The 16798-nt window shown below is 38.3% G+C and overlaps 1 protein-coding gene across 2 annotated transcripts in view; it reads left to right on the top strand.

The window, feature by feature from the left end:
• The first annotated feature begins 10927 nt into the window (after positions 1 to 10927).
• FAM53A (family with sequence similarity 53, member A) overlaps positions 10928 to 16798 on the top strand; it is a 50534-nt gene continuing 44663 nt past the window's right edge. For both annotated transcript variants that reach the window (XM_009083536.1, XM_009083535.1), the window contains exon 1: positions 10928 to 11182. In XM_009083536.1, coding sequence (XP_009081784.1) covers positions 11105 to 11182 — 78 coding nt within the window. In that variant the 5' untranslated portion in view covers positions 10928 to 11104. The remainder of the gene's footprint in view (positions 11183 to 16798) is intronic.

Raw genomic sequence — 16798 nt, 5'->3', positions numbered from 1 at the left:
ACTTTCATTTTTCGCCTGGCATTTCTGTGCTCAAATAAAATAGTTATTTTGCCTTATACTAACTGAGCTGTGTTCTGTAGTACTGATGGGCACCTTGTGCCTGTTTGTGTCCCATAAAGGGCATGGTTTTGCATTAAGGCTTCACAGCCTGTGCTCTGTGAGTAATTTTCATGATTTGGAGTTCTAGTGACTTCTGTGAATCCAGTTTGGCAAGTGAATCTTTCCAGAACTTGCTTGTGGAATTAATGAGTCATCCATTAAACATCTGATAGTGTCAAGGTAGTACACAGAGAAAATACTGACCTTCTCCATCAAGCAGAAGGTCTTCTTTCAGTATTTAAAGAAAAAAAGTCATACTTATGTAGCTAAAGTAGTTCACTGTTGGTTGTTTTTCTGACTTAACATAGTTGTATTTTCTTACATGGTTTAACTTTGCCTCATGAGGTTTCTTTGAGTTGACGTAATTATTACAAATGCTTTTTCTAAATATGTACTGCAAAGTGTACTTGTTTTGTGTCTTGACCTCGAGCACAGCATTTCCTGAATCCAGTGAATCCAGCTGTTCAGTGAGCTGTTGAAGGCTGAATGCATAGAGAGAAAGTAGTAAAGTTGCTTTTGAAGTGGTCTAGTGAACTAGTAAGAGCTGCATAGCTCAACTGAACTAATTTTTATTGAAGTACCTTAATACATCTGGCAAGAGGGATGTCCCTGGTGACACTTGAAGTAATATCTGAATCGAATGCTGAAAGCACACACAGTATTGACATGTACTGCCTTTGTATTTGTATTTCATTCCATTATTTTAATGGACTTTAATTTGTGGTCTGCTCGTACTTGGGGCATTTGTGAACTATTACTGAGGGTTCACATGTAGTAGAGCCATTTATATGTAGTGCAGATCTCTTCAGAGACTTCACTATTCAAAAGCTCATTATATGTGCAAAGCAGCAGCTGGAAAACAAATAATGAAGTTGATAGTGTAGTTTAGCAAAGTAAGGAGGAGCAACATGAAATTCTTCAAACTACCGTTCAGTTTTGGTATTTGTAGTGTGATAGCTGCAACCTCTTTGTTATAGAAAACTTCTGCTACTTGAAAGCTATGTGATATTTGGGCTTTATTTTCTGTATTCTAATGGGTCTTGGAACTAGATGGGTTTTGTAAAACTTCATCTCTGTATGCCGCCTCTGGAAGTGGTGTCTCCTGCCAGATCAATTCAAGTTTCTTGAGTAACACATTACAGATGGTCAGCCATGATTGAGAACAAGTTTGAGCCATGAAATGGAACTTGGTTGTCAGTTACTCACCATATTTCATATCTGTTCAATGCATTTCCATGCTCTTTCACCACAGATAATGCAGCAGCAAGCTTTAACTACTGTATGCAAGCCTGCTTGGAATTTTACTCTTGTCTAAACTCTTTCTGTAATTTGCTTTCTTTAGACTTTTGGGTTTTATATAAACATATGTAAACAGTGTGTTTGTTGTGAACTGCTGTAATAGGGATACACACATGCATGTGCTCATTCAGTATAGTTGCACAATGGTCTTCTGGAGAGTTACAGTTTTGAGACAAACTTAAACTGCAGAATTGAGCATAGTACTTTGTCATGAGAGGGAAATATTACTTAGTGTGAAGAATTAAGACTGTAAGGCTTGGAGAAGTGTATTTCGTGTTGCTGTAAGCACTGAGATATATGGATATTTACAGAATACTGCTCAGCACTTGAGTTCTAAATTTAGTGCTATCTGCAGTTCACCAGCTGTACTATTTACTGAAAAATATTTGGACTACCATAGGTTCCTTGTTCTTAATTGGAAATATTACTTAGTGTGAAGAATTAAGACTGTAAGGCTTGGAGAAGTGTATTTCGTGTTGCTGTAAGCACTGAGATATATGGATATTTACAGAATACTGCTCAGCACTTGAGTTCTAAATTTAGTGCTATCTGCAGTTCACCAGCTGTACTATTTACTGAAAAATATTTGGACTACCATAGGTTCCTTGTTCTTAATTTCCATAGTTGTACAATGTAGGGAATTTCCTGTGTGCAGATTATATAGGTCGTTAGATCTGTGAAATGCCATGAAGTAGCATCTTAATGTAAGTGTTTTTCACCTGGCCTGAGGCCTCCAGCAAGAATATTTCACACTTGGTATCATAAAAACAAACCTACTAGTTGGGCTTTTTATTTTAAACAAGCCAACCAGATGTCTGAAACTCTTCAGAATGAACCTGAAGGCAAACAGGAGGAGGTTTATTAGCTGTATGTGTTTTGGGAGCAGGATGTATGGAAGAGATTTGTATAATCCCTCAGCTCCAAGCCCATAGGCTTTGGTAATAGAACAGTCCTTCAGTGCTGATATTGTTTCTTTCTGTCATGGGGAAGCAGGATGTGCATGGGGTACTCATCATTGTCAGTGCCATATATGAGTTAAGGGTCAGTGTTAGGTCTTTTTTCAGGCCTGGGTATTTTTAAAGCATGCATATGTGCCTATTTGACTTCTCACTTTTAAGGGCAAACACTAAGAGAAAGTAGGTGATACTACTCCTTATCTTTATTTCCCCCCCCGGCTTTTCTTCTCTAACTGGTGGAGTGAAGCAAATACCTCAGAAATACGGCTAGTTTATCTTGATCTATTTTTTTTTTTTGTTCCCCCAGCCTTAGAGTAAAATAAAATCTCGTGGGTCTTGTACAATCTGGATTGCTTGCTGTTGTGGGAGTGTGTTAGGTTTAGACTGGTAGGTGTATTTCTCCAAACACTGATATTCTGAGTTTAATTGATTATTTATAAAGGGTCTGAATTTTGTATCTTACTGGAGGCTTTGTATATTAAATAAATACTTCCATTGGTTTTAAATGGCATATTTATAAAAACAGTATGTGGAGGTGAGAAGAATTTGTATAGGACCAGAGCTCTGAGCTTTCAGTCATGCCATAGACTGAAAGTTACAGCAATACTCTTAAGTGGTGATTGCCCACTAGGTTTGGTTCTGAACTACTTGTGTAGGCAGTAACTCTGGGTTTGAGTAGTGTATTCTTGAAATCATGGCTGTTAGCTTATTTAGTTCATAATTATGGCAAAAGTCAAGGGATTTGCCTTCATGTGTAAGAGCCTCAGTAGACCAGACTGCCTGTTCCTCAACACTGCACATCCCAGCCTTGGGCTTTCAGCAGTAGTGCCAAGGAGAAAGTCCAAATCACACATTGCAGGGAGATGATGGTTATGGACTAATGCTGATGGCTAATTCAAATGGAACTCCAAACGGAGCAGATGTAAATATTCTTCAGCATAATTAATGAAATCCTGGCCTGTCATTGTGGTAGATTATTTTAGGAAAGAGAATGTAGGTAGCATAAGCATCTTGGAACAGCAGCTTTGTGCAGCAGCAGACACAATGCACAACTCATCTGTTGTCCTACCAAGATACTTTAAAAGATTCAGGATAACTTGTCTGTGATATGTATGTTAGGTTGTCTTCAGGTCTGAAAGATGGTTTTAAACCTGGGAAACTAACTTTTTCCTATTAGGAGTTGACAATAATAAATGCTTTCACCTCTCTCTGGGCTGAATTCTTAGCCCTAGTTTTCTGTGGTGATACAATCCCTGCTTTAATTGGGTATGACCTGGAAAAAGTCTCTTGAGCTTACTTCACCACTTCTGTTGCTTCAAGGAATGTACTTTATAAACTGTGACAAAGGTTTAACGTGCCAATCTTAGCCCTTCTTTCTCCTTTCTGGAAGGAGACTTTCTTGGTTTAAAAACAACCCCCAACTGCTAATAGTAACTTGAAAAGTAAAGGGTAGTATATTACAGACAACAGGTCATTGTGTAATAGAGTAAAATATTTTGTTTCTAATTCCAAGTTTTAGAAACAATTTTAGGTCTTTGTGTTGTGTTTCTTAGCCAAGCTGGGTGAATGAACAACTATACCATCAAAGGTAATACCAAAGCATTAGCTGTACTTAACCTCTTTCCAGCATATCGTCTGCCTGTGAATTTTGCAAACTGGAAGCTACCAACTTAAAGCAGTGTATTCTCTTTAGTTTGCTTTTGGTGCCTCTGCTTGCAGATTATTTTTTTTTCATCTCACACAGGAGGCTTTGAAGAGTCTGATTTTTTTTTTTTTTCAGCTGGAAAACTGAGGGCTGCTTGTTTCCTTGAAGCTCACAGGATTCACCAAAATGTGTAGTGTTTTAAGTAAAATGGAGTTCAAAGGTTGTATGTGATGGGTGAGGCTTTCCTTGTCATAGGAGCTCTCACATCTGAAGTGTGGGAGATGCAGTGGAAATGATTGTGGAGGCTGCAACCTTATTTTAGTAGCAGTTTATATTTTGTCACAGCTCACTCAATGACCAGCTCATGTAAGAGTGATGATGCTTTAGGGTCAAAACAGTGAAGCTCTGGGTTCCACAGTGACTTTCTGCTTTTGAGGCAGGTGGACCTAATATTTATTATCATCTATCTCTGGAGGCATTAACAACCCAGGTCCTAGTTTTTCAGCCTTAGAATGGTGAGCTATAGTCCTGTGTTGCACATTGTGAGATGTTCTTCATCAGATAGTTTTGAGCTCTTGATAGTGCTGCTGCTTCCAGAACCTGTGAAATACCTGAGAAACTTGCCTCCAGTGGCCATCAGTTAATGTAAAGGATGGCTTCCAGCCTATTTTTCTTGTCCTATTTTGCAGTTTTTTGCTGGAGTTGTTCAAGCTTGGATTAAGGTTGGCACCTAAAAACATAGAAGCTTCCTTCTAATGAAAACTGTCTTGTGAGAGCACTGCATGGAGAAAGTGAAGAGATTCTATGGCTCAGGAAATGCCTCTTTAGTCTTTTTAAAGAAACTGAGTTACAAATGTTGTAACTGGTTCCTTTGGCTTCATTCAGAGTTTTACATATGTAGAGCCGAGTGTGTTGTTGAGCCTTACCTTACTTTGTCACATCTGAATTCTTCAGGGAGAAGAACTAAAATTTAAGCAGAATTTGCTACATGGTTGTGAAACTTTCTACAGAATACAAACTAGGGTTATAAACTCTGCTCTTTTTTTGTCCCCTTGGTCAGAAACTATTATTTTAATAGCCTCTTTAAAATCTTTTTGTAGAGAACTTCAGAAAAGGAAGGGATGCTAGTTAATTGCATTAGGAGAGGATCCTTAAGGTATAGAATGCTGGAAACTGAGGTGTCCCACTCTAGTACCTATCCCCCAAAACACTGATGGATGACTGCATAGCTGCAGGAAACTTTCTAATTAAAACTGATTTATAAATATATTTTTTTTACTCAATGTGGTATTTTGGAAGGTTTGCAGAATAGCCACACTGCAAATTAGTGCTGAAAAGGATAGAGTCCAAATAATTCTCTTAAGTGCCTGCTATCGAAAGCTGTTCTAGGCTAAAAGTTATTAATAATAGACTTACGTTGTAAGGAATGCTTACCCTCCCTGTGAACTTCTTAGCACTGTAGTAAATAATATGTATTTTTAGAAGTAGAATGTTCTTCCTTTTGGAATTTGGAATTTTGTACTGCAAGAAACTAGATGTTCTCTAGCTTTTTTCAGATGGCATAAAGTATTAGCTTAGCAGTTTCTAAGAAATTGGTGGTCTTAGTGTTGCTTCAACCATAACTGGGATGAGACAGACAATGCTCTGTTAAAACCTGATCAGTTTTGTGTGATGCTCCAGTTTTGAAATGCTCCTTGGATGCTGCAGAAAGTGCCGGGAGGCAAAATATTGCATCCTTTCATGTAGAGTCTAGTAGCAAAATCATCTAGATCTGGAGTTAGTACTGCTAGAGTAATTAGCTGCTTTGGCTTGCTGAAGCAGAGATAATATTTTAGAGGACCTACTTATCCGAATTGGAATTTTGACTCTAGTTAATCCTTTCTTTCTGTTGGAAGAAGGCTAAATGTGTCTGTATGGGATTGTTGGTAATCAGGGTTCCATACAGTGCTCTGAGCAAAGAGTAGGAAATAATTTGAAGTAAAAGAGGGAACAACCTTCTGTGTTCTCACAGATAATTTTAGTCCCATAGGCAGAAAAAATGGAATTGTGATCATCAAGAAACACCTACATTTGTGTTATGGAGAAATCATCTAAGAATCTTGTGATCTCTTCTTTATCCAAGATAGAACTTCCAGAAACAGAGGAGAAATTGTTAGAAGTGTTTCAAACAAATGTAAATTTTCCCATCGAGATGAGCTGCTGCTGGAACATTTTGTCCTGCAGGATGCAGAGGAGGAGGAGGAGTGGGTTGGAAATGAGTCTGGCTGCTTTACTTTCTTAGAGCCAAGAAGAGATTTTTGTATTGGCTTTGTGTTCTTCATCAGGACTCTTCATATCTTTGAAAGTAGGTTGTCAAACTGAATGAGCCTCTGACATCCTTTAATTGACTGGGAGGTTGGGTAATCCATATTTTTAGCAGTCTTCCCAAAAAAGATACCAGTGATGTCATTGAGAAGATACAGAATTCGTGACATGAGCATTTCTTTTCTATCTCCACTGTTAATTTTGGCAGAGATTTTACAAGTCATTACTACTTGTGGCTAAACTTTTAAAGAAATAAAACCTCTTTAGTAGTACTATAGAGCTAGAATAATGAATCTTGACTTAGCCTTCAGTATGAGTAGAGTAGAACTTTCAGTGAGAGATAATGGTGAGACTGATTCCATCCCTTCTCAGACTGTGAGGAATGTTCGCTTTGGCTTGCATTTGGAGTTTGATTTTTATATTCCATTTATTTTATTCTATTTCATTAGTCTACCTTTCAACAATAAAAGTAGCTTCTCTGCCCCTCACCTCTTACCTCTGCCCCCCAGCTTAAGGAGATCCTAGGAAGATTAAGTCTCTCCCAGGGCAGAGACTGACTAACATCTTTTATTGTGTGTTTGTCGTGGAAATCTCAGCTTTCTCACTATTCTACCTAATCAGACTCCATAAAGGATGGTGTGCTAAGGGAAAGATGTCCACAATCTTGTAGGACTTCATCCAACTTGGAGCTACAAGGGCTATTGTTGCTACCTCAAGGCTTGGAGGATGTTAGTGTTTGGACTTGCATGCCTGGCTCTGCTGCTACCTGTAGAGACTTGGTGACAGCAGAGCTGTGTATCTTTGGGGTGTGCTTACAGGTTGCATAGAGAGCAGGGCCTGTATTTGCAGTGGTAGGCAGGACTGGATTGTGCCAAGATTTATACCATGAGGCAGCTGAAAAAAATGCAAATTCAGCAGGGTTCATGTTGCCCTACCAAGGATGGTCAAATGTTTATATTGCTGAAAATCCAATTAGTCTGAAGTGCTGAGCAGTTTGAGAGGGATTCAGCCTGATAAGCATAAAGGGCATGATAAGGAGTGACTGAAAAAGAAGGTTAGCTGCCTTTAACCTGCTCTGGAAAAATAGCATGGTGGAAAAGTACATAAAGTAATCAGCTTACACTGTGGGCACATTAAATACATACCATAGCAGAGGGTCTTGAAATAAACAAAACCCCCCAAAAATGAGAAAATACAGTGAGGAGTTTCTTTCTAGGAGGTTCTGAGGCCCAGAAGCTGAGAAGGCTTGCAAAGACACATGAATGTAAAATAACAGCAGAGTGAAGCTAGAGTCACTCTTAATCTCTTGTCTCATGATAGCCAGTATTAATTAGCAAAGGTGAGGGAAGTGATTCCTGGTAGAGTATAAACAGCTCAACAAGAGTCAAACAGGATGTTAGTCACAGGACTAGGGGTGATTTTGGATCACTTAGAGCTGGTAAGTTAATCAAAGGAATATGGAATGGAAAAGGAAAATGGGAGCAAAGCATGTTCAATCTATGCTTTAGAAGGTGATGTCTGATTGCTAATTAGAGGAGAATCTGCCTGGCTCAGTGTAGGAAATGCTGATGTCAACTGGCTTTCTTGTGTGGCTTATTTCTTTTTGTTTTCTGACACTGTAGTTGGACAGGTACATCGACAAGCAGTGTCAGCATCTCACAATGTGCCTACACAAGCATTTGTGTCCAGTTCATGGCAAACCTGACTGGGGAACTGATCCAGCTGGAAAGCAACCTTTCCCAGAAAAAAAAGGAAGTGTTTTGTTTTTATCCAACTATAAAAATTCCTTGATCTCGTTCTCCGTGATGAGCAGAAACACTTGTGCTGGCACACTGCTGTGGGCCACAAATAGCCAGAGAAGAATATGTGTTGGCAGTTGTGATGGCAGCTGAGGTATATCAAACTGCAACCTAGAATGGCTTTCATTGGTAGGAGTGTGTTGGTGACATTTTGTCCACTTAAACTCTCATTGTGTCATCATTAGCGAGGACTGCCCAGTAAGAACAGATTTGTAGTGTGAAACAGTTAGTACTGATGTGCTCATCAAGCACATTCAAAGAAGATGAGGAGGGAATTCACTTGCAATAAATGCTACTGATCTGAAGTAAAAATCCTATTCTTAGGGTTATGCTTCGTATTGAAAATGGAATTTACTCACGAGAGACGCAGTAGAAAGTGGGAGCAGGTAGATGGAGGCATGTCTGGATAACAGCACATTTTCACCCCTGTCCAATACTTGAAAATATTCTTTCTCAGCGGAGCATGTCTCCCTTTAATAAGGTATTGTGGGTAAGTGTGAGTTGCTAAAATGAAATTTTTGGCAGGGGGACAGGGAGGAGGGATTTGCACATGGCTTGTGCTTCAAAACAGATCAGGCTGCATGGTGTCAGAGAGGGCCTGAGTGGTTACAGCTCCCAAGTATTACTTCCAGTAGCTGTACAGTTCAGCTTGATTCTGAAAGTGCCATGCTTCTGTGATTTCATTTGCTTTCCCTTTATCCTTTTATTCAATTGATTAATTAACTAGAGTCTAATATCCTTCTGCCTAGTCTCTCTTTATTTTAGCTGCTATTAAGCTGACTTAAAATTTCAGTGAAACATTTGAAGATTAGAAGTACTAAGCAAAATATAACTGCATTATAGTTAACTGATTACAGATCAAACCCTTTTTCTCCCATCTTTGGTAGTTTTATTGGATTTGGTTTTTAACTTGAGGGGGACCCCCCCCCATTTTTCTATGGCCCTTCCAAACAAAGTAATTAAACATCTGCTGAACTTTTCAGCAGGTTCTTAGTAGTAGCCTCTCATTTGTGGAAATATTAATCCTTAACATGAATCTGAAATTGTTTGTGCCAGTTACTAAGCTTTTGGGCTTCACTATGTTTTCAGCCTATATAGGGACAGCATTGACTCCCAATTAGCCTTTCTTCTGACTTCTGTTCTGGATTTCTAGATCTAATTTAAACTTCACCAGGTTTAAAAAGGACACTGCAGTGTTTGATTGTGCTATTCTAGGTACTGCTGTGTTCACGTGCTTGCCCTTAAACTTACACAGCACTTCATGAGCCACACTTTGCTTTCACAGATGCTTATATTAAACAGTATATATGCAACTTTCACCCATTAGTGTATGAACTTGAGGTTTTTTGATATTTGACCTGGTGTAGTTTCAGAACAAGATGTGATAAATAGTTCAAGTTGTTGTGTGCTTTCCTGAAAGACAGGACCCATCCCGTACAAACTGACCAGTTGAGTTTCCAGCTATCTAGGTAGCATTATTTGTGGTGGAGGAGCACTTTCAAGCATCCTGTCTTTGAGCAAACAAAAGTAGATCCAAGAATGAGGCCAAAAGATGGGCAGAAGTTATGTTTGTGGGACAGCTCTGAGGCTAAGGGAGTCTGGCATTTAGCAGTTCTGTGAAGGCGAAACAGTGCATGGTTAGCATATGAAAATCATATTTGAGGATGTACTCAAAGGCAGCAGGTTTAAAGTATGATCTAACATCACTGTTAATACTATTAATACTAAGTTTTAAATGGGTTTGACATGGGTCATGGTCTCAAGTGGCTCTTTCTTGGTACTACTGGTTATTTAACCAACTGATAAGTAGCAGTGCAGGAGAGGCAATATTTTACGGAAACATTACTTGAAAATTACTGTTTTCTGCCATTTTTACTGTAGACACAAAAGCTTGCAAATGGAAGTAAACTTGTGGTCCTGGCAGCATCAGTGTACCTTCCCCGTGCCGCATGTTGCTTTATTTAAATTTGGAAATACCTCTATTTGGGTCTCTCTCTATATTCCATAAGTGGTCACTGAATACCGTTGACTAATTGAAATCATCAGAAGAGTTGTTAATGCAGGTCATTGCTAGAGAAAGGGGAGGAAATTATGTGCAGCATGTTTAGGATAAAAGAGGTAGCTGATGAACCCAATGCTTTTGATTTAGATGACTGCTCAGAGAATAAAGATATCTAAGCTGTTGTCTCTGATGCTTTTATGTGTATGGGAATTTGTCCTGCTTAGGAGTGTAAGATCTGGTGTTTGCTGACAGGTAACAATTACATAACCTTTAAAAAAACAAGAGAAAACAAAACCACAGGGGAATATATTAAAAATAGCTGAGGATTTGGGAAGTGGATATATAATTTGAGCTACCCACTGTTCCACTTTTTAAGAGGGGACTAGCAATGAAACAGTATGGTAGAATGTCTTAAAATGGAAATTAGTGTTAAACATGCATAACAGTATGGTGGGTATCTGCTTCATATGCTGTTCTAGTATACCTGGCTAAGACTTTAGTAGTTTAAATGAGGGAAAACTTAAGTCTTTCCTTCTGCCTTGGATCAAAATCCTAGGTAGGATCAATTTAATAGCAGAAAACAGCCAAATAGTACCCTGTTCTTTGTATGAGTCTCATCTCTTGTCTGAAGTTGCAATCAGTGAAATCTCCATAGGTGTAGTCTTCCATGAGCTGAGATATGTAATCTGATATGCCAAACATTAGCATTGGTCACAGTGATAAATTTGCATGGAGGAATGGTCCAAATATGAGTAGTGTTATTACAATCCTCATTATGATGTACAGTAGAATTTTTCTGATGTTTTCCCTTTTTCTACTTCTATTTTACAGGAAATCAGACATGATACACTGACAGCATTTGGAAATAAATTTTGGCAATAAGATGGAAGCATAAATCTCAAGACTTTAAACCAAAACAGAAATGGCTCATGAGTATTGAAAGAAGAGACCGAAGAGCCTCCAACACTTCTGTGTGAGCAGTGGCAAAGGAACAACTACCATGGTAACACTAATAACAGAAAAGCTGCAGAACCAGAGCTTGGATGATCTGACCTGTAAAACATATAATATTAATCTGGTAAGCATCTACCAAAATAACATTTAGTAAATGTGAAATGCCAAGTACCTCAGGACTACATAACAAATTCAAGAATGTAGATCAGCCAGAATTGAGCTATTTAAGTTAGGACTGGTTCACACAGTGGGGCGAAAGTTGTAAGGTGGGGGTGAAGTAGAACTTCAGTATAAGGTCCCTTCTTGAAGTGATGCTTTCTTATTTTTTTGATCTTTTTAACCTTACTGCTTAATTTTAAATAGCGGAAAAGCCAGTTCCCATCACAAAATAGCATTCTGATGATGGAAAAGAATTACCAAAACTTCTCAGGATTCCTTTTTCCCCTAATAAAACCCACAAGTACTTGTATGGCTTGAAGTTTCTTCACTTCATATAACTGCTTGATATCTTTATATCTGACAACAGTGTTTATTTATAAAAGTCCCTGTATGCCACACAGGTAACTATCAGCATTGGACAGAAGAACAGGCCATCAAGTAAATACAGTCAAACTGAAGGTCAAGTTACTACCAGGCTGTTGTTGATGCTGGTAGAGTAGATGCTTGCTTTCAGTGTCTCAGATGCCTGGTGCTCTGAAAAAAATTGTAATATTTATAGTGTTCTCTTCTGCTGGTTTAATCTGAGTCCATGGTGTGGTTCAAGCATGCAATTCAGACACTGAGGAATCTATTGTCTTCACATCTCACTTATGAAATACTATCTACCCCAGAGTGAGTAATGCAGAATAGTCTCCTGTCAATTTTAGGTGCCCACCTGAGTATCCTGAGACCACATTCTGTATGTAATGCACTAGCTTTTTTTCACTGACTTTAATTGCCATGGCACCTTCTGTAGGTCAAACTGTAAGGTTCCAGTGGGACACACACAAAACGTTAATTTGACTAAATGTCAAGGTGTTCAACTCTAGTTCTGGTATCTTTTTAAATAATTAATAATGCAGACATGGGCCCTGAAGCATACTTCAACAGTAAGATTCTGCCTCTGTTGTAACTTGTACTTAAGTAGCTGAACTGCTTCCTTATTTCATGACCCTGAACCAGGTGAAGCATATCTCGAGTGCAGCTGAAGTTTGTGCACAAGCACCTGCAATTCTCCTGTATCCAGTGCTTTGTCCAGTAAGGATATGTAAGAGTAGATGTTAATTGAATGGTTTTATTTTCAAAACTAACAGGTCCATTTAGAGTTCTTATAATAATTGTTTTTGCTATCTTCATCTTGAATGTGTGCTATTCTTGAAAGGCAGATAAAAGGTCTTGTAATGAGGTTAACTCTCAGTAGAAGTGCTTACTCAGCATGCATTTATTTTGTCTAGTTTGATGAAGCCCTTGAGATATGAGGCTTGTAGGAGAATCTGCTGTATTCTTGAACTGGCAAATTCATCATTTGTAACTAAACTCTGGGCCTAAGTGTGAGCCAGTGATGAACTGTAATCAGTAGCAGTGTTTGTAACGTAACATGTCATGGCATTTTGTAATTTTTAGTTTTTGAGGCCCTAAACATTGCATAAATTTGGAAACTGAACTGTCTTTTCACTGATAGTCACTGTAGGTTTTGGACCAGAGATCTCTGAGTAGAGAAGGTTGTATTACTGCTTTTACACAGTGTGGAGTCCGTACAGGAGTGTGTTGGCTTGTTGTAATATATTGTAGGTTGGTTGTTTTTTATTCTTGTCCTTATCTGTACTTACAATAAAGCATGAAAAAGAACAAGTGGAGCGGAAAATGGCACATGATGTCTCATCAGTTGTTTTGTCCTCACCCTTCTCTTGCTCCTCTCTTCCTTTTATCTGCCAAGTAATTGATTTCGTAAGTGCTTTAGTTGTTATAGAAAATGAGTTCTGAAGCCAGGAACAGGTTCTGTTTGTACACAGTGGCACCCTGAAAAGTGTGGCAATTGTGTAGTGAGGTGTGGAAATAGAGAAGCAAGTGTGAATAAAAGTGTGCAACTAGGTTGCTCCTGCTAAAAAGGATTCATGATGGCTTCCTGACTAAAATGTGAACCTAAGATGATAAAAAGTGGGGTTTTTCCACTGGCAAAGACAATTGCTAAATTTTAAGACGGGAAGATGACTGCTAGTAAGGGTCTAGTATCAGTGCTAGCACATTTAGGCTTTTTGGCAAGAAGTTCAGGTTAATGCTGTAGTTTATTCTAATGGCAGCAGCAGTTTAGAGCATTTCTGAAATGATCTTGCCTGCGCCTTTCACTACTTCTGGTGGCACAAGGTTCTGTTTCACCATGATCAAGGATTAAGACTAACTTTTCTTGCTCAAGTTAATGTTAACCCTTATCAGTTTCATGATACTTTTTGCAGTGCATCTGCACAAGTCATTAAAATAGCTGAGGAAAAGCTGATCTGTAATACAGCTCATGAATGAGGGTTGTAAAAGACAGAATTGCTCTTTCAAAGCTAGTTATTACGCAGCCAAGTTGGGCTTAAAGACAGCATGTATAGGACATAGTACACTTTTTCGTTTGTGTAAGCTATATGATGGCCAAGTACCTTTCTTTTATGTTGTAAAATACTGGCTGTAGTTTTTTATTGCTGTTAAACCATATGCTAATTTTCCAAGCTTATGTAATTCAGCCAGTGCATGTGTAGTTAGGTTGTACAGCCTTGTGCTGCACCTGCCTTCAGAAAAAAGCACAAATGATTGAGTGTCCTGCTGTAGAAGCAGGAAGGCTGTCCCAAGCTTTTGTCTCAGATTGGGTACTGTAGCTCACAAGGTAATGTCCATGGTTGCTTGACTCTACCAAACAACAGTGAGAAGTTTGGTGAGCACATTGTGGCTTTGGTTGACAGCATCATCAAATCAAACAGTTGGCCTCTATTCCTTTGAACATAATCTCTTAAGAGTGTTGAGGATTTTTCTATATGTTCTGGCTACGCTGGTATCTTTTGGTATGCATGTAGAATCTTGTGTTGGTTGGTGAAGCAATAGCATGTGAGCTGTAAGACTTCAAGGTGTGGTATTAAGAAGAAACTGTGAGCATCTCCAGATAAGCATTTATGACAGGAAGAAGTTTTGCTATAAAACTGTTTTGTACATGTGGCTTTTCATTAATTTTCATAACGCTTACTTTTGTTGAAAAACTTAGTATTGGACTAACCTCAGATGGAAAGCTACTGGCCAAAAGATTTGACTTAATCACTTCTTCACATCTTGAGAAAAGGGCAAATGTTTTTCATCATTATTGCCTATCTAGTCATACTGGGAGGAGAGATGGAGGTCTGGCATGGCCTATTCAAAATAAGTCATGTGTATGGCAATGGTTAAATTAGTGCTTGAATAATAAATGCTAACTTTCCTGTAGCTTGGGAAGAATGCTGATAAATTGGAGGAAGTCAAATATACTTAGAAACTGGAGAAAATGCCTTGAAATTAAAGCCATTAGTTTTAAAATTGTGAAGCTGAAGAAGTAATTCTGAGAATGACAAGGATAGCACAGGCTGTGAAGTTCTTAATGTAGTAGATTGGAGTGTAGAAGAATAACCAGAATTATTTTTGTTACAGTTAGCTTCCGCTAGCAAGGAACACTTTGTAAATTAGTGATGTAAATTATAATTCGTTGTCAGCTTCACTTGCATGGATCTTCCAGTTAGTTCAGACTAGGTGTCTTTTTAAGTGAATATTTTAACGAAAGAACAGCTGCTAAGACTCAGTAAACCAGTTGAAACTTGCAACAGTGTCCTAAATACCATACCATGCAATTTCTTTTCTTTTGAGCATAGTCTATTCAAAGGCACAAAAGAGGGTCTACTTGTGAACAGGCATTTCAAAACAGATCCACTTTACTGCATGAAGCAAGAAATTCCAACCTCAGGTGAAACTTAGAGGCATACAAAACAATGAAACTATCTTAAAATATGACTTCTTTTTTCCCCTGGAAAATTGTCGAATTATCAGACCTTTGGTGGCTTTTTTAACATCTGTCCGTAAAGCAATAGTTGGAAGATGGATAAGGATGACCTCTTAGGTTTCTTCTTCAGGAAAATGACCCAATTGAATAATTTGGCCTCATTTTAAGAAAGATTTCCTTCACACAGAGGGTAGCAGACTTCTCTATCGAGGTTCTTAGCAGTTGCAGTCTCATTTCAAGCATAATCATATAAAAAGCCTTTTCAATAAGGAAGCTTCATGTAGATCATAGCAGAAGGGGAATGCATGGGGGAGGGTAGGACATGGCCAGCCCAGGAGAGCTGATAAACTGGTTCAGTGCCCTGTTACAGGAATATCTAGTGGGACTTGTGCCATGTGCTGTATAGATAAAAAGATCCTCCCTCCTATAAAGAATTTACAGCCTGATAGAGCCTACTCAAGTTTGGACTTCCAGACATCATTAAAATACACTAGCAGACAGTGTTTCCAAGTATTTTAGTTTCAGTTAGAGTAAGCCAAGTATATATTGTAAAGGAGATTGGTTAATAATTGTCCCCTTAGTCACTCACCTTATTTCAGTGCCTTGAGCTTTTACTGGAAATAGTGCAGCTGACTGTCCCTTCTCTGCGTGTGATGTCACATGATAGTTTTAGTGAGGGGTTTTGGTATGAATTGCCAAAGAATTAGCAAAGAATCTTTTGTAACTTAGCAGAATTCTATATAAGTGATCCCTTAAGAGACAAGTTGCAGAGGTCCTGTGTCTACTTTTGTCATAGGACTGAGCACTGACTTCATCAGAAGCTGATCAGAAATAGCTGTAAGGACAGGGTTGCTGTCTGCATTCGAGAACATTGCAGTTCTCTGGAGTACAGATTGTGTATGTAATCCTGTTTTTTCCATGTTCCCCTTGAAAAATGCTCTCAGTGCTTTGCAGCTGTCCAAGATAAAGTAGTTTAGTCTCTACAGTGATGGACAAGGCTTTTTAAGGTGGTTAAAGTGCAGATAACGAAATAACTTGTACATTCATGGAAAGAACCTTGTTAAAGATGCATTTGGCTGAAAACTAATTGTAAAAACTAAACATCAATCTAATAATTGCCACATGGGATTGTTCCTGAGGTTCTGTTCCTTTTAGGCATTGGATATTTTTGCATGCATGAATAAACAGACTGCTAAACATCCCTAATTATTATGCTAATATTAAATTATTTTGCTGCCATTTTCCATGTGATTCAAGATGATTTAGCTATAAGACTTAAAGACACAGAATTTAATTCCAAAAACATATTTTCCTTAGCTGGTCTTTGTTAGTTGAATAGGTTGGTATTGCCTTTCATTTGGGGAAAACTGGAGAGGAAGAATTTACTGAAAAAAACCCCTTATCTTTAAGTCTCTAATTTGGTTTTTTTTCCCCTTCAGGGACAGCTGAAATGTAACTACTACCCTTATCTTAATGTGCTCTTGTGTTGCATATGAAGCCTTAATAGCTGATTAGAGTAAACGATTGATACTGGCTTTTAAAATGTGGATACTATGTAACTGGCAAGTTGCAGCCTTGAGATGGTTTGAATAGGTCTAATTAGCTGCAAATCCAATGGAGATTGAAACCTGGGGTTCTGCTGTTGACTTAAAGTAGCTTCTCTAAAAGGAGGTTATAAATGCATCTATAGATGCAAATGTAAAATAAAAATCAAAGGGTTTGTCTCATATGCAGATGTTGATAAAAAATGAGATTAAAAAT

The sequence above is a fragment of the Acanthisitta chloris genome, unplaced genomic scaffold (genome assembly GCF_000695815.1).
Source record: "Acanthisitta chloris isolate BGI_N310 unplaced genomic scaffold, ASM69581v1 scaffold15381, whole genome shotgun sequence".
Lineage (NCBI taxonomy): Eukaryota > Metazoa > Chordata > Aves > Passeriformes > Acanthisittidae > Acanthisitta > Acanthisitta chloris.
The sequence above is the reverse complement of the archived record's forward strand: the minus strand, read 5'-3'. Positions and strand labels throughout refer to the sequence as shown.